The sequence below is a fragment of the Ammospiza caudacuta genome, chromosome 2 (genome assembly GCF_027887145.1).
Source record: "Ammospiza caudacuta isolate bAmmCau1 chromosome 2, bAmmCau1.pri, whole genome shotgun sequence".
NCBI classification, from domain to species: Eukaryota; Metazoa; Chordata; class Aves; order Passeriformes; family Passerellidae; genus Ammospiza; species Ammospiza caudacuta.
Genome location: NC_080594.1, coordinates 99,017,457 through 99,042,826, shown reverse-complemented (window position 1 = coordinate 99,042,826; position 25,370 = coordinate 99,017,457). Strand labels below are relative to the sequence as shown.

General features: G+C 36.1%; 1 protein-coding gene across 2 annotated transcripts in view; it reads left to right on the top strand.

The window, feature by feature from the left end:
- NLGN4X (neuroligin 4 X-linked) overlaps nucleotides 1–25,370 on the top strand; it is a 170,989-nt gene that overhangs the window by 82,905 nt on the left and 62,714 nt on the right. Inside the window, exons 4-5 of one of the 2 annotated variants that reach the window (XM_058824946.1) lie at nucleotides 10,470–10,529; nucleotides 14,065–14,217. In XM_058824946.1, the coding sequence (XP_058680929.1) occupies nucleotides 10,470–10,529; nucleotides 14,065–14,217 (213 nt within the window). The remainder of the gene's footprint in view (nucleotides 1–10,469; nucleotides 10,530–14,064; nucleotides 14,218–25,370) is intronic. The other variant, XM_058824948.1, reaches the window with a different exon arrangement.

Here is a 25,370-nt window from a genome sequence, read left to right as displayed (position 1 = left end):
CACAGGTAAGTTCATTTGCCACACCAGTGTGGTTTTTGTCAGGAGGCTTTGACCTTGGACAGGAGCTTTGGCTGGTTCCAGCAGGAAACTGACAGATTTGATCACAGCAATCTGTTTTTACTGTGTTTTTACACCTGATGCCTTCTTCTTGTTGCCATAAGTAGTAGGAAAGTTGGCTGTGGTGCCAGTTCTGGTTTGTTCGTGTAAGTGTATTTCAGCCCTGGTATGACTGACAGACTAACAACGGCATACAGGCAGGTATAATTTGGACTGATGTTGTGCCAATTTTACATTCAAAAAACCTCGCTAAATCCTTTTGTCAGTGACCTTCCACAGAGTGCCAATTATAGTTAATTTCCTCAAAGAGATGGTAGGTGTTTTAAATTGTAAATTGCACTGATTGAGAAAAGAAATATTCAGCTCTCTTCTGCAGCTGAATACAAATACAGAACAATTATTTTTTTCGGTAGGACTTGAAGGTGCATATGAAAACAAATACCATAAGCAAATCTACAATAATATTGCTTAAATAAATCAAAAGAAGAAAAACTTGACCTGTTCCTTTTCACAAGGACTACTTATATTCAGTCAAAGAGGGCTGGAATTCAATTTCTCAGAAGTAGTTGCATTCATAAGCTGTGTTATTTCACATCTAATTCCATGTAGTTGATATATAATTCTTATAAAATGCAAAATTTAACTTGCCTTTCTTCAGATGGAATAGTAAATCATATTATTCAATATTGATATTATATAATTCCATTATATTGTATTTTATCAAATGGCACATGCTATATAGTATTTACATCAAAAAGGGGTTTTTATTACTTGCTTTTAATTTCCTACATCTGTCAGATAATTATAATTGACAAGCCACTGTTATTCCTTTCTAGATTTTGAATAAAGCATGAGCCCTAGCACTGAAAGTACAAAATGTGAATTATGCCTGGAACATTGTAAAATGGGAAGCAAAAATGAGATACTGGAGTTCTCATCCAGTTTGTTTAATAGACAAAAGATTTTTCCAGCAGCACAGATATATAATCCACAAATTATTCCAAACCAACTGATATTTTCAAATAATAGATTTAAGATGGATCAGATACTAGTGAGCTCAGTGCTGTGTTGCTGAATTATGAGTTTAAATCGTGATTCTGACCACCAGTTTTGAGATTAGCTTAATACAATTAATAATTGTATAGCATGCATGAATCAAAATGGTTTGTGTTCTTCTTTAAAATTATAGATAAAATATCACAGCTTCATAATATACCCAAAAATAATGCTTGAAAGCAGTTAAACTGTAAATAATACAGAATGCTGCAGGTTTTGTCTGTGCTTTCCCCCTCCTCATCACTCTTCTCTAAAATCTTTCTGTGAAAACAAAAAAAAATCTTACCAAGTTGATGCCAAAAAGGTATTGCCAGTTGTTTGGGGTAAAGACACTGATTTATGTTTTGAAAAGTCATATACATTTTCAGTACTGAGTAATAATGAATAAAATATTTATATGAACTTAATATTTAATGTTCTATCTTTTTTTACACATCTGTTATTCAGTTCTAGGGAAAATCTTTTATGCATTTTGGGAAGTATTAGATTAATTAAATATTCATATTTCACATTGTAAATCTTTTCATCATATACAACCTAGATGTGGTTTTCCCAGAAATAGCTGTAGTATATTTTATTCCATCTTTTAAAATTACACTCTTTTTATTAGCAACTTAATTATTTGGTAGTCTAATTGTTTAGTTGATTTGGTATTATTAATCCCAGTAAGATTTCAAGCATTATTGTGTGAAGATGAAGATGTCATTAAAATGCAGTAGGAAAAAAACCTGAAAACATGACTATATTCTAAAACCAAACCAAACCAACCAACCAAAAAAATCCCAAACCCAAAAAATCTTTTATCTCCATTGGATGTCTCATATGGACCTTCTATTTACCTGTAACTAACACTCCCAAGATTTCCAAATAAAAACTAAGAGGTCAAAGATCCAGTAAACATCAAAATATGGTGCCAAACAATTATCTATCACAATGGAATAAAATTACAGTTTCACAGGATCCCCTGGCCTAACAAACCCAATTACTCTCTGAATCCTCCAAAGGAAACCACAAATTGAACTAGTCTTCAAAATGAAGAATTAAATACCTGCATCAAATAATTAGATGTTTTCTTAAGAGTTGATTATTCAGTTCACAGCTTCCAGTGGTTCCTACAAATGCCCAAAGGGAGAATTTGCACAAACAACTTCACCAAATAGAGCGTGTGCTTGCAGTGTTCAGTTTTCTGCAAAGAGGGCAAATTCACAGTCATTGTAAATGGCACACAGATACTTCTCTTAAGTTTATTTGAAAGTAATCACCCTTTTGTTATAGGTAGTATTAAGCCAACATTAATGAATTCGTTGCAAATTCTTTGCAAATTCTACTTGTCTACATTAAGTGGAATGTAGGAGCATCTAGGCTTGGGAATTTTGACTAATAATAAATGTTGAATTATCTTCTAATTTAGAGTCGTATACATTATTGGCAACTTAATTGCAGTGTACTCATCATGCCAACAACCTTTTTCCACTCGGCAGCTAATTGTACTCAGCTCTTGTCTTGCTCTCACTGACTTGACAGTACAGAATTAATATATTCTGAACAAATTTTGCGGTGGGATTTATAAATGGCCTTGCTCCTCTGGTTTCTTGTGCACCAGCAGAGCGCCGGGAACTGAGCAGTCCCTGACTTAGGCCAAGCATTACTCAGTAACAACTGAAACATCGGTGTGTTATCAGCATAACTCTCATACTAAATTCAAAATACCACACTCTACAAATCACTATGAAGAAAATTAATTCCATCCCAGCTGAATCTAGGACACAGCTTTACTACATTCACACTTTCACAAGTGCATCACTTCAGCAGAGAAATGTCATCTCTTTGAGGTCACTGCTATGCTTTCATACTGACAGTGTTTCAGCTGATGCTTGCACAGAAAAATATGTGCTTCTTTTGGAATTAATATAACTATATGATATTTTTATGGTTTTAATTAGTCTTTCATTATTGAATCAGTAAGCATTGCGGGCTTAGTCCAGTTTTCCATCAAATAAAGCAGATTCAGTTACAGTGTAAGTGCAAGAAATGCTCCTCATATCTGTTGGAGGTCACTGAAAGGATAGGCTTCACAATGCCCTCCTTCTTTTGAACCATTATGGATTGTTTTGTCAAAGTAATTCAGTATATTTAGAAGATGGTAAATTCTAGTTATGGTGTAACTTGCATAACAAAAGCCCTTATAAAAACTATTAGTGAATTGATCTGCCTACCTCATTTCTATTTTATGACTCCTCTAAAATAATAATAATTTTACTAATACTAATATGAATGAAAACAACATGTTTAATGTTAATTCAATAGATTTAAAAATTATTAGTCTTGGTAATTTTTATTCAGAACAATTTTAGGAAATAAAAAGTGTGCCACAATGAATTGACAGGGGTTAAAATATAAAATCTAGTCATTTTATAAATTTATTTCCAGAAAGAATAAATACAATCTAAGTAAATGCAAATATTTTTGGAAAAAGAAATAACATTTAGGTGTCTTTCTTCCAGGAACTATACAATGTGTATGCTATAAGTTTCAGTGTTTATAATCATCATAGATATAATTTTAACAATCTTCTTAAAATACATTGCTTACTTTCCAAAAATGAAGTATATAGGAAAACTTTGAAGTATAGTGAAAAAACCTTTTTATGTAACTGAAACCTATAGGCAACATAGAGTACAGAGCTGAAGTAATATAACAATCCCATATTTTTTTATGCAACCTTTTTCAACCTCAGAATTTTTCTTTTTCAACAGATTTTTTTATTTGTCCTCTGAAACTATTTGAAAAAGCTTGTGAAACTGCATTTTCTTTTTGATTTAATCCTCCCTAATGCATGGAACACATAAAACTGTAGGGATTTCAGCTGATCTTCCTTACAGTCCATCCAATTATGGATATCAAACAAAATTGTCCTTTAATGCCCTTTTCTTTAAAAGGAACATTTCCTGGATATTCAACAACATTTATGTGTTTTCTCTGGAATGCCAATAATTTCTTGTGTGTTGCAGCTGGAGTGATTAAGAGCATGAATTCAATTGTATTGCATGTTCCTTAGTTAAATGTTGTTGCTTTACAGAGCTAGCACTTGCAACCCAAAAGGTTTTGTTTTGTTGTTATTAATGGCATTAGAATAATGGCTACTTTAATAGTGGGTCTTCTGCTATTCAGATAATATAGGAACTAAAACAAAACTAAACACATTTCATTCAGGCAAATTGAAGGAAATTTCTGAGCTTTCATTGAATTTCACATTGAAAATGACATAGAACAATAGGTCTAAGTCTTCATATTATTCAGGAAAGAGATGGCATCTAATTTATGGCTAAGGACTGCACTGAAATCATCAAATATGGGTATTTGCTGGAGTTATGCACATTGTTGATGTATTATAACTTCATTTAGACATGATTATGGGAAAGGAGTGCCAGAATATAAAAGTGGTTTCTTTCTGGAAGCTGATTAGCTGTATAGAGATTTTTCATGTGCATTTATGTGTACATATTTGCTTGCATGTGGACACCCACATACAGTTACACACATATTGAAATTATTCAGTAAGTAGTTAAGAATAATATTTATTTAAATCTAGGCAATATGAATATATTTTTATTTCTTTAATTAAATGAACCGACTTCCAAACAACAGGTATGTGGATACATTGCCTGCCTTTATGGTCTTTCCTTAACATAGGGCTTCCACAGTCATTTCTATGTCGCTTTAACAAGCTGAAATTCTAGACAATCATTTTCCTCCACTCTGTTTGAAGTGTCAAATGCCTCATTTGAGCTTTCTTCAGCTGCCAAATAAGAAGTTCTTGTTACAACTATAAAGGCAGCTGGAGAGCCTTGGCCACAGGGATGAGCCAGGTGCAGCGTTATGGCAGCCAAACTGCACCAGTGATGGAATCCTTACTTTTGGCATGAAATGTGTCAAGTCTTGCACATTCAAAGCAAAGTTTTCCAACCAGTCTTATGATAAATGCTGAAAGGAAATTTTGTTTGACTAATGCTCTCTTGAGACTGTAATGAACTGTGGACTTGACCTGACTGTAAAACTATAATAGCTTTCATGGGATAGGAAAACAAGAGCTTTAGAGTTCTATTGAAATGCCTGCATAAATAAGACATATACTGAGACAATGTCTATTAGATACTATATTAATCTGGTTTGAGTTGGAAATTTCCAGAAGGTTAAGCATGTGCTATGTGAAACTGAGAGGTCATACAACTGATAATGATTTCTGAAAACTGAGCCCTTTTCCGAATTTAAATGGGGTCAAAAGGTATGTGACAGATGGAGCAATTGCAAATAAAATGCAAGGAAATGGCATCAGCTTAAGCAGTTGTGAATGATTTTTTGCTGCCATTAGAGGCTTCAGAGTGAATACCTAATATGTAAGCGTGGTAAACTGCATGCATGGGACCTGCCTCTATTACGTATATGTGATTCATATTGTCTGAATAGAGGAGGATGCAGCATAAATTGTCAGTACAACTGGGACAACTTACAAAACCAGAAAATTTGGTTCTGAATGAGGTTTTTGTTCATTATGCAAAGGAAATGTGAGCCAGAGGACATGCTTACAGCAGGGTGACTTCTTAATTTCTCATAGACTTGTGCATGGCATTGGAACAAATCTGGGAATACAAGGTTACTGTACATACATGATAAATGAAATAAAATAATTTTTAATAATTTATTAACACATTGATCATTGTTTCAAAATCAACACCTTTTAGAGATGTTTTCTGACTTAATGTTTACAACTGCATTGCTTAGAGTGCTTCTTACAGGGAAAAAACATAGCCCCCATGAAACCCTTCTTTGTTAATACGATATTGGCTGGAGCTCTTTTCAAAACCACACACACACACACACACACATACACACACATATATATATATATATATATATATATATGAAAAAGAAGCAGTTTCTGACAGACAAAAATCCTTTGCAAAAGAGGTTTGACAAAGTTCAGCAATACATTACAGCTTGCTCTTTTCTCTCAGCAGTGAATCGAATTGTAGGACAAATGGAAAGAGGTCACCTGGCCTTTAAAATATGTGTTACAAAGTCACATCTTTTTCTAGTAATTGTCATTAACAATAAGATATTTTTCTAAAATACAATGAACTTTTATGCAAATGTATTCTTCAGTGGAGCTATGCTATTTACAGCATATTTAACATATGTAGTTAAGTAGTTCCTAGCCTTGACCATTTGGGAAAAAATTTCCATCCTAATTATATTTTGAAATATTTTTCTTCTACTTTTCAGTATTATGAAAAGTGAAACACAAATTTTACAAACCAAGAACTCTGGTCAAACACCAGGTTAGTCAATAGAGATATTCAGGGAATTCAGTCTTTAATGCACTAGATCATTACTACTGCTTCTGGATCCTGGGTTGCTGTTGAAATTTACCATCTGTGTTTAATGTGGGATGAATGAGTAAACAGTTCTTAGACTGCAGAAGGATTTGGCCCTGCAGAAGGGGCAAATCCTATAATACAGTGATTATGTTTACATGGTGTATAGGAACTGAAGGTTAAAATTGCTGCTCCTGTGATTTGGGATATGGAGAATATGAGATATGGGGAAAGAATTGGCCCAACCCTGAACACTCGCAAAAAAACACTCCCAAAGCAGAGGGAAGTGTTGATCTGTGGGACAATCAGCTGTTGCAGGCAGGCATTTTTTTCTGAGCAATGGGAGTTTCTGAGTTATAATACCATTCAGTCTCTGAGATTAATGCAACCTTAAACTAACCTTAGAGGCATAGTGACTTTTTTATCTTATGACAGGGATTACCATCTTTTTTCAGAAGTTTAAGGACAAATTAATTGACATTTTTAATAAAAAAACCAAAACATAACATGGCTGGAAAATTCAAATTTTTGCTCTCTGTGTGAGATAGTCTGAGAACAGATGTCATTGTTGGAATTATTTCAGTAGCTCCAAAATCATCTAAAATACTTAGGAGCATTGCTAGAAAAATCACGTGAACCTTTCAAAAATATAGGCTTCCAGCAACATACTAATACATGCTAACAGTATCACCCACATGGCTTGTATCAGAAATAGTGTGGCCAGCAGGACCAGGACAGTGAAGGTCCCCCTGTACTCAGCACTGGTGAGGCTGCACCTCAAATCCTGTGCTCATTTCTCGGTCCCTCACTGCAAAGAGAACATTGAGGCACTGGGATGCTCTGTTGTTGCAGAACAGCAGGGGTGGTGAAGCATCTGGCCACAAGTCTGAGGAGCAACTGGGGGAGCTGGACTTGTTTAATTTGAAGAATATGAAGCTCAGGGGACATTTTATCACTCTCTGTAACTACCTGAAAGGAGTTTGTAGCCAGCTGGGGTTTAGTCTCTTTTTCCAAGAAACAAGGCATAGGGTGAGAGGAAATGGCCTCAAGTTTCACCAGCAGGGGTTTAAATTGGATATTGGGAAAAACTTCTTCATGGAAAGGATGGTCAGGCATTAGAACAGTCTGTCCAGGGAAGTTGTTGAGTCACCATCCCTGGAGGTATTTAAAAGATGGTACTTAGGGCCACAGTTGGACTTGATCTTTTTCAGCCTTAACAATTGCATGATTTTATGGCTTGTATGCATAGTATGAAAAAATTCCAATGTGATAGGAGCACAGAAACTTGGTTTGGGAACTCATTGATGGGGAACCCATCTCACCAGATCTCAAAATTAATATAAAATCCTCTCAAACCCAAGAACTTATTCACAAAAGTGTATTCCAATTGCCAAGAGGAAAATTATTTCACAGCATGTAGGAGTAACAGCATTCCCAGTAATATTGTAAATAAATACATACTAAGTTATAGTAATTTCTTCTGGAAACGGATTGCAACATGATATTTTACATCTTTGAAGAACATAAAAATTGAATAAGAGGTGTTTCAATTATTACAGATAACCTTATGTCACATAGCTTGTTAGGTGATACATCTAATAGCATGATGTGAGCACATTTTCCAAATTCTCATTTTATCAGAAGTACACTGACCCATTCTCTTTAATGTGTTTCCCACACTGGGAAGCACATTAAAGAGAAAATCTTTGCATTATGTTATTGATATGTGCATTGAAGATTTTGGGGTGAGATAGTACCCAAATTAAAATGTTCTGGGACACAACTACTTCTTTCACTCAAAAATACTTGAAATAGGGATTACAGTCCTAATAACTGTATACACAGTTTTTGTCTACAGGTACTGCATATATGGGATCACACTGATTTTGATATTTTTAAGTTCATAGGAATAAAAAATATGTGATAGCTGATTTCATATTTGCCGTATGATGATCATATTTTTTATCAAACAATTAGTTTCCCCACCTCCCTGGGGAAACTAGTATTGAAATTTGTTATGTATGTTCAAACTTGTGCCTATATGTATTCATTGCCTATAAATAACAATTTCTCATAAATATTTTACATGAATCAAAAATAATTTAAGGGTAAGTTTGAGTACTTAATACAAAATTAACTTTATTTGTGTATCACCTGAGAAAGTATTGCACCGTCATTGGGCTATAAGTGATTTGGAACAATATTGAATAAAAGGACAAAACGTGAAGGATGGCTGAGATTATGAGCCTGTATCTATTACTTAAAGAAAAGAGAGATTGGAGAATATCTATATTTCATTGACAGAGATATTTTACTTAGTTAATTATGTACTGGATATATATAATGAATCCACAGGTGTATTGGATAAACAATATCTTTTGTACAACAGCATTGAAGATGGAGACTTTATGAGGACAGAGTATCAGACACTGCTTTTCACATTTTTGCTCACTAATCATCATCACTGCATACATAGTGGCAGTGCTTCCAGAAAATGCCTGTAGAAAATCTGTATCTGGAAGACAAATAAACTAGTACACTAATCCCAAAAGTGTATATATTTAAAAATCTTAAATGCTTTAGTAATGATAATATTCTGCCTTACAATAATGGACTAAGATTTAATTGAAGTCTTGGATTTTGAGGGATATAAATATAGTTTACAGTGGAATTTAAATAGGAAAGTAAAAGGAGTAAATAATATTTATTTAAATATGATATATCTGTTACAAATTGAGACTTCATACATAAACAAGTTAAAGTATACTGTTCTTTTTCATCATGTATTGAAAAGACACTTCAAAATAAAGAAAATTCAAGAAAATAAAGATTAGCATGCTTAGACCATTTTATTTCTTTAGTAGCTGTGTTAATTTCTAAGCTAAATTATAGCTTGATTTTCCTATTCATGTTTCACTCCTTATCAAGTAACCATTTACATTACAGAGGGCTACTTGCTATGGGAATAAGCGCAGTGTAATAGAATGCTTGGATAGCTTGGTGTATTTTTATTTTTTTAGTCAGAAAACGGAAGTATTGCCCAAGGATGGGGATGGTGAAAACTGTGTTCATTTCCTCTTGCTCCCATAAGTACAGGCTGTGACACGTATGAGCATAAATGTTTGTGTGTGTGTGCCTGTGCGTGCATGTGTATACCTCAAAAGTATTTTAAGAAAGCATGTTGAATATAAATTAAAACATATTCTTCCCTAAATCTTCTAACAAAGAAATGCAAGTTCTTTATTATGGTAAGTAAATGTTTTCAGTCAATTTCTAGTTTTTTCTAAAGAGCATGAGATGAGGTATATTTTTAACAAAGGCTGGTTTTGGACCGATTTCATGAATAGACATTGATTCAACTCTGTTTCACTTTTGTTTACAGCCTTCTTTTAAATATCTTTTTTGCTCATATGGAAAACAAGATTAATTTCTAAGGAGGCCTTTATGTTTTGTCTTGGTCAAATCAAGTGGTGTAAAACTCAAACAATCATTTTATTTGCATTATTTCCATCCAAAATTCAACTTGTGGCTATTTCTTAATAAATTGTAATGACGATGAATAAAATGTTAAGTTATTGAAGAAAGTAATTTAAGGCATTATTTCCTCAAGGTTACAGAACAGAATAAATAAAATTGCATTTCTTATGTAAAACATAATTTTGTAATTTTTAACATACTTTTTTGGTTTATATTATTCTTTTTTAATAGCACATTAATTTGATTTTTTTTGAAGAAATCGCTTTTAACTAAAGTACTGCATTGTCACAGAATATGATACATTTTTTCAAATATTTTCAATTTGTTCTTCTTGACATTTTATGTTTATGTGCAGTTTGCATCTTTTTTGTTTTTCAATTTCAAATGTAACAGATTTTGACATTTTTGTTACATTTTTTGTACTAGTGGTTTTTTTCTTTTTGAGAACCTGCTGGTTTTGAATTCTCTTTTTTCCCTTTATTCTCCTCCTCAATATGAACCCAGGAGCCAACACAAAGAAAAGCGCAGATGATATAACCAGTAATGATCGTGGTGAAGATGAAGGTATTTTTTGTTTTTTCAAAGCCTGACCCTGATGCATGAACATAAACTTTTCAATTTTTGTTATAATAAGAATGATTATTGTTATTATTATTGCTGTTATTTCAACATGATTTTTAGTCCCTTATTTGCAGAAGCTCACATCAGTGTGCTTCTTTATTTTCTTCTTTAGAATTTGCTTTGATTGTTTTTCTTTTTAAAATCTAAATTAGCATATAGATGACTGCAGTTCCTCCGTGACATAGGTGTAAAATTTATTCCTAAATATGTGTGAAGTGAGTAACATAAATGTTATTTGAAACCACATATTTTTCCCCTCTATTCTTTCTTTAGGCTGAGAAAATGGAATTTAAAAACATGCATGTGCTCTTTTCCCTCCTACACATTTTGTATATTCACTTGTTTGAAATTCATGAAAAGCTCACATATATCCTTCCTTTTACTTCCACTGTTTCCCCAGTGCACATGCTGTACATTGATACAGTTGAATTGTGCTTTGTCTTTGCTATTTTTATTTACTTATCTATATTTTTTTCTCACAGGATGTGGTTTATTTCAGGACACAAAAATAAAGGAAGCTGTTGATGTTGCTTTATTGTGTTTTTCCTGTAATCAGCTAGCCTCTGAGATGCATTCATTCGCACTCTGACCACATTCCCACTGAAATCAGTAACAATCATTTTCATTGACTTCTTTCAAAGTTGGACTGGGTTTCCTGAAAGGAAATGCTAAAAGTTCACAGTGAAATACCCCAAAAAAGTTTTAGTTGGAAACGATTTTTTTTTCTTGCCTTGACGCAACAAATCTATTTAGGATGCACCAAAATAGAAAGAAGTCATGAAATCTTCCTCTATTCTCACCCTTCCTTTTACTAAAGTTACGTTGTCAGCTTACATGTATTTACCAAATAAAGAAAAAAACATTTTCACATTAAATGAGAAGACAAAAATCCTGGATAATTTGTTGGTCTAGCTTCAAAGCAACATCTTTACTAATCCTCTCAGGCTTGGCCAATCCAAAGTGTTAGTCCATGTCTTTTTTCCTGTTTTTATTTTTTTCCCATCTGACATAATTTCAAATTACTTGGAAACATATGTCCTCTCTATCTCCCTTAAAATCATACACACTGCAGTGAGGGTGCTATCACCTCTTTTCCTGGGAGTTCAGGCTATTGTAGCTACTCTGTCTGTATATAAAATACCATAATAAAAACCTCAGGTCTTTGATTCACACTGATTGCCCTCTACTCCACTACCTTCACTGCTGAATTACACTTTTTCTTACAACACATAAATACTGTGCAGAGTACTCTAGAATTACTCTGTTGCTTTCTGATTATCAGTTTCCTATTTCTGTGCAACACAGGCTTTTTTCAAACAATGGTATTATCATTTCTATACCAAATTCTGAAGTTAATTTTAAAGTAAAGGATAAATAACAGACAAAACCAAAGTTGCTTTAAAGATAAATACTAGATTATGAACACATAATTATTCTACCTTTTTAAAAATTGATAAAATGTTAGGATTTAATGATTAACAAAGGTACTCATTTTAGATCTAAGCATCTAAGCATAAAACATCAATCTAATTTCCTTTATGTTGAAAATAATAATGTTCACACTGAAAAGAAAGGGGAAACCTTCTATTGACTTCATCAGTGAAAGATTTAACCCTGAGGTAGAATAAAGTAATAAGAAAAGATTAAATGCAAGCAAATCATGCCATGAGATTTTGGGGAGAGAAGGGAAAGGTAGTTCAGCAACACGAATAATTATTTTAAATAATTGGTGTTTTCATGTTCTTTGAGATCTTAGCTGTGCCTTCAGAGAAGAAGCAATTTTATATACTTTGCTGGAAATGCTGACAATAAAAATAAAATAAATCAATCTGTTAGAATCTACTACCTCATTGCTTTAAATGGTCCGTTTAATTGCTGAACTACTCTTATAGTCACAACAATTAAAAAGATCTTATCACAAAAACTTTTGTTCTGCTGCTCAAGTACAACATACAAAATACAACATGTAAGGATATATCTTTTCCTGGAAGGGAGGCAGAATCAATGACAAGCCTTAAACTCCGACAAGTGGACAGGTGTACATTGCAGCATGGGCATTCCTGAACTCAGCTGGAAATTTGTCATATTTAAGATGTGTGCAGGAGTGAAGCAAAAGTGGGACACAGGAATATGATAGTCAAAATTTACCTTTAAATATGCTCTAATTAATTCCACATATATAAAACACTGACTATCTGGTACCTCATTGGCAATCACATTTTTTGTCTCAGTATTTCCTAATCTGCCTGAGGTGAGGGAGGAGTTTGGAAGCTTTTCAAATGTAGATCCCTCACCTGTAGGTATTTAGCTCAGCTTTTCCTTTGTCTGCAATCCTTCTCCACTCTTCAATATATGCATAGCCAAAAGATTTTTTTCAAAACCTGGTTGAATAATCAGAGGCTCTGCTTTTCCTTGTATGTTGTGCTGTATACTTGAAAGAAGTGCTCTGATTCCATGCAGATAGACTGAATTATTTATAGAAGATTTGGACATCTAATGGTAGCTTTCTGAGTTGCCTTCTACCTCATAGAGGAGCTTAACCTCTCTTCACATTGTTTTGTAGAGAACATAAATTTCAGATTTAGGTATTCTGAATCATCACTGGCATCAAGAGCTGAACTTTTTAGATTAACCTTCTCTCAAACATACCCCAATCACTGATAAGCACATCTTTATAACTCACTGTTATATATGTAATATCAATTTCATTTAACCTTCTTTTAGAATTTTTTAAAGTTTTATCAATTTCACTGAACTTTATTTTAAAGACCCAGATGTTTTTGTTTGTTTTTTTTTTAAAGTAGCCAGGAATTTTCTACCTATACAAAAGATCATCCATTAAATCAAGGTCGTTCTTTGAGGCTTAGCTGTTACTAGACCAGGAAAAGTGCAACACAAAACACATAATTTGATTTAAATACAAAAAATGTGTGCCATAAATTCACATAAGTCCTCTCTGTTAACTCCAAGGCTGTTTAAAAGAAAGTCTGCTATGTTTTCTTCTACCAGAACAGTTAGAGTTTTTGCTATTATATCTTACTGAACTATTGGGAATACAATTTCAATAACTATGTCCCACAAGAAATGGGAAAGTATGGATCATTACTATAATTATATTATTAGATGCACAGATATTTCTAAATTGGTATATTTTTGAAACTGAGTATTCTAGAGAAACCAAGATTATTTCATAATTTGGTTTTTTAGGCTTTAAGACATTTCCATTAAAACTAAATTTCCTGTAATACTGAATGCATTAGAAGTGAGAACATTTTAGAGGAAATAGTATTTGAAATTTTAAATTGTAAATATTAGGCTTGTAGGATGGTCCTGAAATGTGTAAGCTAGCGAGTATAGGGGTGGTGACATTGAAAACATAAGTAATTAAGACTATTGTAAGCACTTTTAAAAATTGTTAATGCCATTTTCCTTATGTTTTTATTGCTTTATTGTGTTTTCCTTACTTGAATTTTTTCAGACATTCATGATCAGAACAGCAAGAAACCCGTTATGGTCTACATCCATGGTGGATCTTACATGGAGGGTACTGGAAATATGATTGATGGCAGCATTCTCGCAAGTTATGGAAATGTCATTGTTATCACTATCAATTACAGGCTGGGGGTTTTAGGTAAGTGACTCTTTTCTTCATAGAAATATTTTCACAGAAATATTTGATTCCTGAATTTTTCCACTGATCAATCATAGATATTTGGCTCAGTTTTGATTTTAAAACAGAACAATCTCAATGATGGATTTTGAATTCTGTCCATTTTTAAATGGAAATTGGGCTAAACTACATTATTTTTGACAACTGCCTTCACCTTAAAAAGAAATGGATTGGAAATGTATAATGTTTTGATAACTGGTATCTTTTTCTTAAATAATTTCTATTCCATGTTTAAAACAAAAAGAAGAAGAAAGTCAATCAAGAATGAGTCCTCATGGTTTTAAAACAGTTGGCAATGGCAAGAAGAAGGAAAGTGTTACTATTTATCTGTATTTACTATTTAAATGTGTTTAATAATTTTGTGTGCCAATTGGGTTTTAGAGATACATACAAAAAATAAAGGTCATATACACTGATGGAATTTGTGTTGTGGGTAATAGGCAATCAAGGGGTTTTAAGAAGTACGGAGACATTGTCTTCAAAAAGATCAGAAACTCCATAATCATGGTGCACAGCATGTACCAAACTTTTGTTCAAAATAAGGTTTATTTATTTTTTGAGGTTTTCCATAGAAAAAATAAAATCTAAAAAATGGCAGAAAATGGCAGACATTAGAAATATTTGTTATCTTAGTGAAAAAGCTTATAGTTTGTATAGAACAGAGTACAAAATGCTCAAATGCTCATATTTCTGGCATTTCAGATACACAAGCTAAAATACAGTAATTTTGTTTGTGTGTCTTTTTACAAGGACTTTTGATCTTGTTTTTCCTAATAACAAAGCTGATCTATTTTCGTAGTAGGTACTGTTTTGGAACACAGAAGTCTTCTCTTGCTGAGCTATCTGTTCATGCTGTTCATGTTTTTCAACAACTTAATAGTTCATCGGAGTACTGAGATTTTTTATTTGTCTCTGATTTTGATTATTCATTAAAGAGAATAGAGTATTTTTTTCTATGATTGAAAGAGATTTAAATTTAAAGCCAGAAATATAAAAAGATATCTTGGTATATTTATGCATGCAGTATTGGTACTCAGAAACACCCAAACAAACAAACAAAAAACCAACCAAACAAACAAAAGGACAAAAAAGGAAGAACTGAAGACACAAGAAAACAAATTGCAGTTTTGGTTTTTGTCAAACAACATATATAGCCAGAATCTTGGTAGTTTGCCATCTGTAAAAAAGATTATTTAATGCATCTCTTTAAAAAGTTTTCTCTTGGTTTCTTATAACTAACACTGTTGAAGGATACAGATGAGTGTAAACCACTATAAGTGGTTTAAAATGTTTCATTGCCTCTCTGTATTTTATAAATCTAACGGGAAAAGTGCAATATTTTCATTGGTGAACTCCTATTTCATGTATTTAAATTGAAAACAAAGAAAAGAGAAGAAAGAGCCAGAATGCTATTTTTTTTTAATTGTGCAATTCAGGCAAAAAAGCACAAAACAGGGACATTTATAGGAGAAAGAGAAAAGTAACAGTGGTCAGGATTTTAAATGGATTAGGAAAAATACATATGTGTATTGACATTAAATATTGCTTCTCAACAGTGGGAAATGTAACTTTCGAGACACTATGGAATTTATTCTTTATTACAAAAGTCTATGTTTGAATTAGAAAAACAGAAGATATTCAGAAAATGTGTATACACTTAAAAATCAGAGGAGATCTGTTTTATCAACATATTTGCATTTTTTTCCTCCTGGGTAAAATGTAAATGTGATCATTGAGAGCTCATTAGGCTCTCTCCCTGGACATTGGAAGATGTTAGGTGAATTCCATGTATTTTTGCTTCATGAGTTAAAAAAAAATATGAAAAAGAAAACACTAAATTCTTCAGAAAAACAGCCACGTGTAAAACAAACATGACTATTCATGAGAGTTTAAAAAGTAATGTTAGTTTATGACATATGGTTTGAATACTAACAATATTTGTATCCCTTTCTTCTAGTCTGGGTTACTTGAGGTCATATTTCTGTAAATCTGGTGTGTTTCAATGGTGTTTGATTTGTAAGTGCATACACAAGGTCACATACAAACCTGTTGTTAATGACAGAGATGTGTAATTCTATCACTGTTATCTCACCCTGTAATGCAGGAATAGACATCTAATTGATCACAGTGCTGAATTGCTGGAGATGCTAAATTCCTCTGGAAAATTCTTTTGAATGGACATGAATAGTGGATCTTATACTCTCCATAAATGTTAGTACTGTTCTTAGGCACATTAAATTATTTTTCTTTCAGTCTATAGTGTGTCATTAATAGCAGTGGATAGAAAAAGTATTAAGACCACACAAATAACCCCTGGATGATCTTACTCAGACAGATCATAGCACCAAGAAAAGGTTTGGGTTCAAAAGGAGCTTCTAAGACCATCCAGTCCAACCTGAAGCTATGGGAAGGGACACTGGTTACATCAGGTAGCTCAAAGCTCAATCCAACCTGAGCTTGAACACTTCCAACAATGAAGCACCTATAACTTCTCTAGGCAACCTGTTCCAGTGTCTCCCCACCCTCATAATATTTTTTTTTTCCCCCTGTCCTGCCACTGTAGGCTTGTTTAAATGTTTCTCCATCTTTTTTGTGAGCACCCTTCATATATTTCAAGGCTCCAATAAGGCCTCCTGGAAGTATTTTCTTCTCCAGATTGAACAGTCTCAGTTAAGCTTTTCTGACCATTTCTGTGGCCCCCCTCTGGACCTTCCTTAACAGATCCATAGCTTTCTTGTTCTGGGGTCCCCAGAAGTGGATGCAGCTCTCCAGGTGGGGTCATACAAGATGAGAGTAGAGGGACAGGATCACCTCCATCACTGCTGGCCACACTGTTTTTGATGCAGCCCAGGATGTGGTTAGTTTTCTGCACTGCAAGTGCATATTGCTGTCTCTTGTCCAGTATTTTCATCCACCATTATCCCTAAGTCATCTCACTCATCTGTCTGTAAAATGCTGGAGTTTCTTCCAGTGGTGGTACAGGACCTTGCACTTGGCTTTGTTGATCTTGTTGTTGACTCGCTGGTCCAGTTTTCAAGCCTTTCAAAGTCCTTCTGCATGGCATCCCTTCTCTCTAGTACATCAAGTACAATACTCATCTTCGTGAAGTCCACACACTTCCTGATGGTGCACTTAATCCCACTGTCTATGTCCTTAATGAAGGTAATAAATGGTATTGGTCCCAGTGTGAACCCTAAGGGACACCACTGGTTATTACTTTGCACTTGGATATTTAGTTGTTGACTGCACTTTTGGACTACATGGCCATTCAGCCAGTTCATTATCCATCCAACAGTCTATCCATAAAATTCATATTTCTTTAATTTATTGTCAAGAATGTTATAGGGGATTTAAAAAAATTTCTTAAAAGCATCCAGGCAGATAACATCCAGTCAATAACATTGATTGCTCTTTGCTTGCCACTAATGGAGTCACATTATTGTATATGGCCTGTCATTATTGTAGCTAAGCCAGACACAACTTGCCTTTGATGAAGCCATGATGCTGTCTGTATTTGTGTTTTTGTCTTGCATATGCTTCAGTATAACTTCCATAGGGATCTGTTCTGTGATCTTTTGGGCATGGAGGGGAAGCTGACTGGTCAGTACTTCCCAGGATCCCCTAAGTATCCTTCTTAAAACAGATGTGATATCCCCTCAGTCACTGGGGCCTTCCTCAGATTCTCTGGTTTTTCCAATATGGTGGAAATTGGCTTAGTGTCTGCATCTTTTATTTTTATTTTATTGGATCCCATGGACTTCTGTATACTCAGGTTCCTCAGGTGATCTGAAAGCTGATCTACTACAATGGTGGAGATTTAATTCCCCCAATCTCTGCCTGAAAATTTGGGGATTTGACAGATGTAGGAAGAGAGAATACCAGTGAAAACTGAGAAGCAAAAAAAATGTTTTAGTAGCTCAAACTTCTCCATGGCATTTTTCAATAGTTCTCTTTTCTTATTTATTGTGGGAAGTACATCTTCCTTTTCTGAGTAACAAATCTGTAAAAGCCCTTCTAGCCAGTCTTCATATTCCTTGCCTAATTCAGCTCCAGCTGCACCTTAGTTTTTCTAATCCCATCCCTACATATCTGGACAGCATCTTTATCTTCTTCTTAGGATATATGTCCCTGGTTCCACTTCCCCAAAGTATGGCTACAACCAAGAAATTAAAAATTCTGGTCTAAAGTAAATGAAAAGACAGACGTCTGAGTCAGAAAAGACACTTTTTTAATGTAAATGTAACATCATGACATTCAGAGCTATAAAACATTTTAACTGAATCATAGAGACAAATATTTTCATATCTATCTTTTCTCCTTGCATATGGGTAAAATATAAGTCTTTAGATTGTGCACTGAACAATATGTGTCTATAACTCCAAAAATACCTCCTGTCTTAGAGGACTGCAGAGATGCTCTGGGAATAATTTCCTCACCTCTCTCTCTTTAAGTAAACATGCCAAAATAACAGACAGATTGGCCCAAGGCTTTCCAACGTTTCAATTCTCTCTCTCTCTCTCCTTTGAGTTCTAGAATTTCCTCTAATTTATAAATCCCCAAGAATGCATGCAGCAATAATATGAGTTGTTATTTAGAAGGCTGTATTTTCCCTTAAAGTATAAATATGCATTTATCAAAATACATTCCATGGATAGGATACTTGTATTAAAATAAAAAGAAAATATTTATATTTTCCCTCTGCTTATTGTAGTGGGCACTGTTTGAGGGGTGCTGTGGTGCTGGGTTTAATTACTTGGGCTCTTCAAGGCTTGTGAGGATGCTGCCTCTGCCCTGCTAGGCAGTTTCTGCTTTTACTCATACCTCACCACAGAGATGACTGAAGATGCTACTGGAGCTACAGGAAGCTGCTAAGTTGTCCCAGTGTGAGGCAGTGCTCCTGTGTACTGAAAAATTCAATACTGTAAAACACAGAAGTACTGAAATAAACAAAAGGGCCAGGAGACTTCTTCTCCTGTTTAATGCCTTTATTAAAAGTGATCAGCTCAGGATTGGGTAGCTCGGTGGGGCTGCAGTCTCCCGTCGTCTCTCCCAGAGCGACTCAGAGGAGGAGGATATGCACAGCTCTGTCCACCAGGGGCAGAGCTGGGGATCAGATCCTCTTGGGAGCCTTTAGGGCCTGCTGATCCCATCAGATGGTGCTCGGTCCGGGTCTCCAGACCCCCCCAGTCCTGGCTCGGGGGATCTCGAGGACAGGGTGAGGAACGATGAAGGTTTCCCGCATCTCTGCAGGCTCAGCACTTGGTTCCTCACGTCCAGACATCACTCCAGTCTCTTAACTCTTAGGTGGCTCGTTGTTTTTGGGGTTTCTCCACGAGTTTGGAGATGGGGGTCCCACAAAGCATTCTGGTCTTGCGAGTCACTTTGCATAACCCCCCCCACCTTCTCAGGTATCTTCCCTATTCTGAGAAAGGTAAAACTTAGCCTTGGGCAAGGTCCCCACCCAGGAGAAGGGCCATTACCTCGCCCCAGCCAGGGCTTTTTACTAATACAAAGACAACCATTAACGACAACGACCCGTGATTACAATAACAAAACACACAGAACTTGGGCAGGGCCAGTGGTCTGGCTGCCTTTTTGAAACTTTTTCTCATAAAAAATATTAACCGAGTTTTTGTTCATAACAGTCCCCCCTCTTTTTCTTTGATCGAGCTTAAACTCTAAGCTCGCATCAACTCCCGATTTTTGTTTTGAATCTACTATAAATCTCTTGTGCACTTTGGTAATCATGGTTACTTAACCTTGTTACTCCCCTTGGTTTCTTCAGGTTTGTCTTCATGGCAAACACTATTTTACTGAAACAGATAAATAAGCATAGTATAAATAGCAATCCTCCAAGTACACACACAGCGAGAAAAACTACCTTTTCCCACACATCCTTTTTGAAAATCTCCAGGTTCTCCCACCCACTGGGATCAAGTGTAGGAGTTTGATCTTCATTATTTACACATGCTAACCTTTTTATTTCGTTTGAAATGTTCCTAATAATTGAATTCTTTATTTTTAATACTGCCTGGAGCCGAATAACTTTGTTTAACATAGATATTGGGATACGAATTTGGCTTTTACAATTTTGGATTTTCTCAATTTCTATTTCACTGTGCCTGTTCTGTTTAATTTCTCCCAAATCATTATATATAGGAACTCCCAAACTTGATCCAGTTTCTTTGGGTAATAAGAAAATTGGTTTTATCACTCCAGCGGTGCAGCTGCCAGACAAGATCAAATCTAGGGGTTTAAGGCTCCCCTGAAATGTGTTCTTAAAGGGGTTTATCTCTTTTCCAGTACACTCATATAAATACTTGTAACAAACAATTTTTCTTACCATTTTCACCATTTCTTTGCTTTTTACTAGATCTGCTGAGCTTGTTTCAGCAGTATCCCATTCAAAACACAACCAGGCTTCCTCTATAGGGCACTCTCCTAGGAGTGGCTGCCTAAAAGTGGCAGTATTGTATACTATCCAATACACTCTCTTATTTTTTTGATAAAAGACCAATTGGGAGAGGCTAACACAATGAGGGTTAGAACTGATGTGGACTCTCGACAAGGAGCTCACTTTCTCCTCACAGAGGGGTTGGTAGCATTCATTGCACGGCTCAGCTGGGCTCCCCTGAGCACCACCAGCAATCAGAGCCATCAGCACTACCCTTCCCAAGAGTCCGGTATGGGTCATCTTGCACAGCCTGCCCACCCGGCCTTGCCTCTTGGGGAACTTTACTGAAGAAAAGCTTCCAAGCTCTTTAGAGTCCCTTCTACCCGTTTCTCTGGTTAAACCTCTCTTGGTCTGTTCCCTACCAATTTTGGTTTCCCCTCCCAGGGGAGTGTTCTGTAGAGGATTAACCTGGAGTCTTTAGAAATAAATTGGGGAACTTAACTAGAATTACTTATTTACAGTCTTAAACTTTTTACCAACATAGTTTACACAGAACAGTCTTAAAACATTTTAAGCAATATTAGAACTCTTAACAATTTTTTTTCCCACACAGTTCAGTCTTTTTGACTCTTCCTTCTGAGAGTCAACTTTAAATCCTTTGGTCCTTTTACCACAGTGTACTCAGATGATTTAGCTTGTGAAGCAGATGAATCTCGTCCAGCGCCGGGGGGTGAGAGTGGTGTGGACTCTGGTCCAATGCCAGAGGGGGAAGCTGATGTTGGATCCAGTCCTGTACCTGGGGGTGAGACTGGCCCTTTTATTCTTGTGATATGAGTCCAACCTTTTTCTTTGGTCCGCACAGCTGAATTTGTGATCAGGAGCACCTGGAAGGGGCCTTCAAATTTAGGCATTAATGTTCCTGTAGTCCATGATTTTATCAAAACCCAATCTCCTGGACTAATGTTGTGAACTTTTGTGTCGAGAGGGGAAGTTTGAGGAAGGTATCCTTTCTTTCTAAGTCCCTCCAGAGTTCTTCCAATTATTTCTAAATACTTTCTGGTAGCTTCTTCCCCTTCCAGATAGTCTCCTGTGCTATAAGGTGTTAACAAGAATGGCAGCCCAAACATCATTTCATAAGGTGAAATTCTTATGTCAGCCCGAGGTCTTGTTCTGATGCGCAACAGCGCTAGGGGCAAACACTTCAGCCAATTCATCTTTGTTTCTTCAATCAATTTAGTTAATACATTTTTGAGAGTTTTGTTCATTCGCTCCACCCTCCCAGAACTCTGGGGGTGCCACGGAGTATGCAACCTCCATTTCATTCCTAAAGCCTCAATTATATTTTGTAATGTTTGGGACACAAAATGTGGACCTCGGTCTGAGTCTATGGTGTTCACAATACCATATCTGGGGATAATATTCTCTAGGATTGCTTTTGCCACGACTTGAGCTGTTTCCCTCCTGGTCGGGAAGGCTTCTACCCAGTGCGTGAGATGATCAACTATAACCAGTAAATATCTGTATCCTTGCACTGGGGGCATTTCAGTGAAATCTATCTGTATGCTTTGGAAGGGTCTCAAGGCTAATTCCCTTCCTCCAGGTGCTACTTTTCTCATAACTTTTTGGTTCACTTTTTGACAAATGATACACCCTCTGGTAACAGCTTTAGCCAGGCTATATACCCCGATGCATAGGTTATTTCTTAGGAAATGATCACATAGTCCTTGGACTCCCCAGTGAGTTAATTTATGTAGTTCTGTTAGCACTGTCCGAGCCAGTGCTTTATTCAAAAACACCCGTCCATCTGAGGTTAACCACTCTCCCTGTTGTCCTTGATGTAACTTTAAATCTTTTATTGCTTCTAATTCTTCTTCACTAAATATAGGTTCCTCCCCTTTTTCAGGTGTCATTTTTGTCTTCAAAATTTTTACTGGATCTCCTGGTTCTAGAGCTGCTTCTTTGGCTATCTGATCAGCCAGTCGGTTTCCTTTAACTTCTAAACTGTCTCCTCTTTGGTGCCCCTTTATATGGACCACTGCTATTTCTATAGGTTTTTGTAGGGCCTCTAGTACTGATCGCACTAGGTTCTCATGGGCTAAGCTCTTTCCCTTTGAACTTAAATACCCACGTTCCTCCCATATTTTCCCAAATGTATGAACTGTCCCATATGCATATTGGGAGTCCGTATAAATGGTTCCCCGGTCCCCCTCCAGTAAGTCCAGTCCCCTTTTCAGGGCATATATTTCACAACTTTGGGCTGACCAGCTTGGGGATAGTTTCCCTTTTTCTGCAATTTGTAATGTTTCTCCATCTATAATGGCATAACCTGAAGCTCTTTTTCCATTTACTACCCTCGAAGAGCCATCTATGAATAAGCTTCTTCCAGTTGCTAGAGGCTGATCTTCCAAATCTTCTCTTACTTTTGTTTGGAGATAAACCAATTCTAGACAGTCATGTTCTAAATTCTCTATAGGCTCTCCCATTAGGAATTGTGCTGGATTGAGGGCATTTGATGTGATAAATTCTAAGTCTTCTGTATTCATTAGTATTATCTCATATTTTAATATTCTAGCATCGGTTAACCACTGCGGAGCTCTCTGTCTCAGTACTGCCTTAAGATCATGAGGAGTATGCACTTTAATTTTTCCTTGTAAGGTCAATTTTTGAGTCTCCTCTATCAGGATTGCAGTTGCTGCTACTGCCTGTATACAAACTGGCCAGCCTCTAGCCACTGGATCTAACAATTTGGAGATGTATGCCACAGGTTTCCTGCACCCTCCCCACTCCTGAGTTAATACTCCATAGGCTATCCCTCCTTCTGCACTCACAAACAGGTCAAAGCCCTTTCTGAGATCTGGTAAGCTTAGGACCGGGGCAGAAGACAATTTGTCTTTTAAGTTTTCCAATTGTTGATCATCTTCAACTGTCCAAATTAGGGGTTCTGGATCTACTAGTTTATTATACAGAAATTTCACACTCTGTGTGTATTGATCCAACCATAACTTACAATATCCAAACAAGCCCAGGAGTTTTCTCACATCTCTTTTCGTTTTTGGGGCCGGGAGAGCTAAAATACCTGAAATCCTGTCAGGGCTTAGTTTCTTATACCCTCCCCCTATTATGTGCCCCAAGTATGTTACTTCTGATTGCACAAATTGTAGTTTCCCTTGGGAAACTTTTAGTCCTTTCTCCCCCAGAAAATTCAAAAGTTTAATACTAGTTTGTCTGACCTGATCTTTTTCCTTTCCTGATACCATCAGGTCATCAACATACTGCAAGATCTGCACTTCTTGTTCAGGGACAAATTGTTCCAACAAACTCTCTAAAGCTTGTCCAAAGAGATTGGGGGATTCAGTGAACCCCTGTGGTAATCGGGTCCACCTTAGCTGTTGCCTCCTTTTCGTACTCGGGTCCTCCCATTCAAAGGCAAACCAATCCCTACATTCTGTTGCCAGAGGACACGCCCAGAAAGCATCCTTCAAATCTATGACAGTGAACCAAGCATGTTCTCTTGGAATTCTGCTTAGGAGACTATATGGGTTGGGCACAACTGGATGTCTGGCAATGGTTCTTTTGTTGACTTCCCTCAAATCTTGTACCAGCCTATATTTCCCTTCAGCCTTTTTAACTGCCAGTATAGGGGTATTATGTGGTGACATGCAGGGTTCTAAAATTCCCTCCTGCAACAGTTGCTCGATGACTACAGCAAGCCCCTTCTTTCCTTCTAGGGAAATCGGATACTGTTTAACCCGTATGGGTGAGGTATCATCCTGCATTTTTATTGTTATCGGTGGAATGTCTAATAAGCCTCTCTTTCCCCCCTCAGCCCATACCTCAGGATTTATTTCTGCAACATCTCCTTGAGACAGCTTCATCACTTGTACTACCATTCTCCCTTCCCTTGGAACAATCCCAACCCCCAAATGGACTTGCAGATCCCTTCCTAACAAACTTTTTTCTAAGTTAGGCAGATAAAGAAAATTAGCTTTACATTGCCTTGAGTTTCCAATTATTTTCACTTCTTCAATCACAGATGCTCTAAATGGTCTCCCTTCTGCACCCAATACTTCACAAAATTGTCTCCCAATTTCCATACCTTGTGGTATTTTGTTGAGACAGGACTTATCTGCCCCTGTATCAACCAAAAATTCAAATTCTTCATTTAGGGGTCCCACTTCAAAATTTACCAAGGGCTCTTCTAGATGTTTCATCGGGTCCCCTATAGTAAAAAGCCCTTGACACCCCTAGTCCTCCCCCTTAAGAATTCTTCCTAAATTGTCCTGTTCCTTGGCTATTGCCTCATCGAGACTGAGCTTTTTACAAAACCTCCTGATGTGTCCTGCCTCCCCACAGTAATAACACTGTCGTACTCTCAAAGGGACTTCCTGAGGTCTCACCACCCTTCGTGCACCGGTCAGTACTGGCCTATCCTTGCCTCCTCCTGGTGGTGGACCTGCCCACCCTGCACTTTCTCTAGCTACAGCAACCATGATCTTAGCCTTGGCCTTTGCTTTATCTTCCTCCCTTCTTAAATACACCTTCAATGCCTCTTTTAATAACTCATTAATGTCCTTCTCTTGCCAATCTTCCATCTTTTCCAGTTTTCTCCGTATATCAGGCCAAGATTTGGTAACAAATTGGACTTTTAGTAGCATTTGACCTTCTGGGGTGTCTGGGTCTATTCTAGAGTACAACTGGAAATTCCGCCTTAGGCGATTAA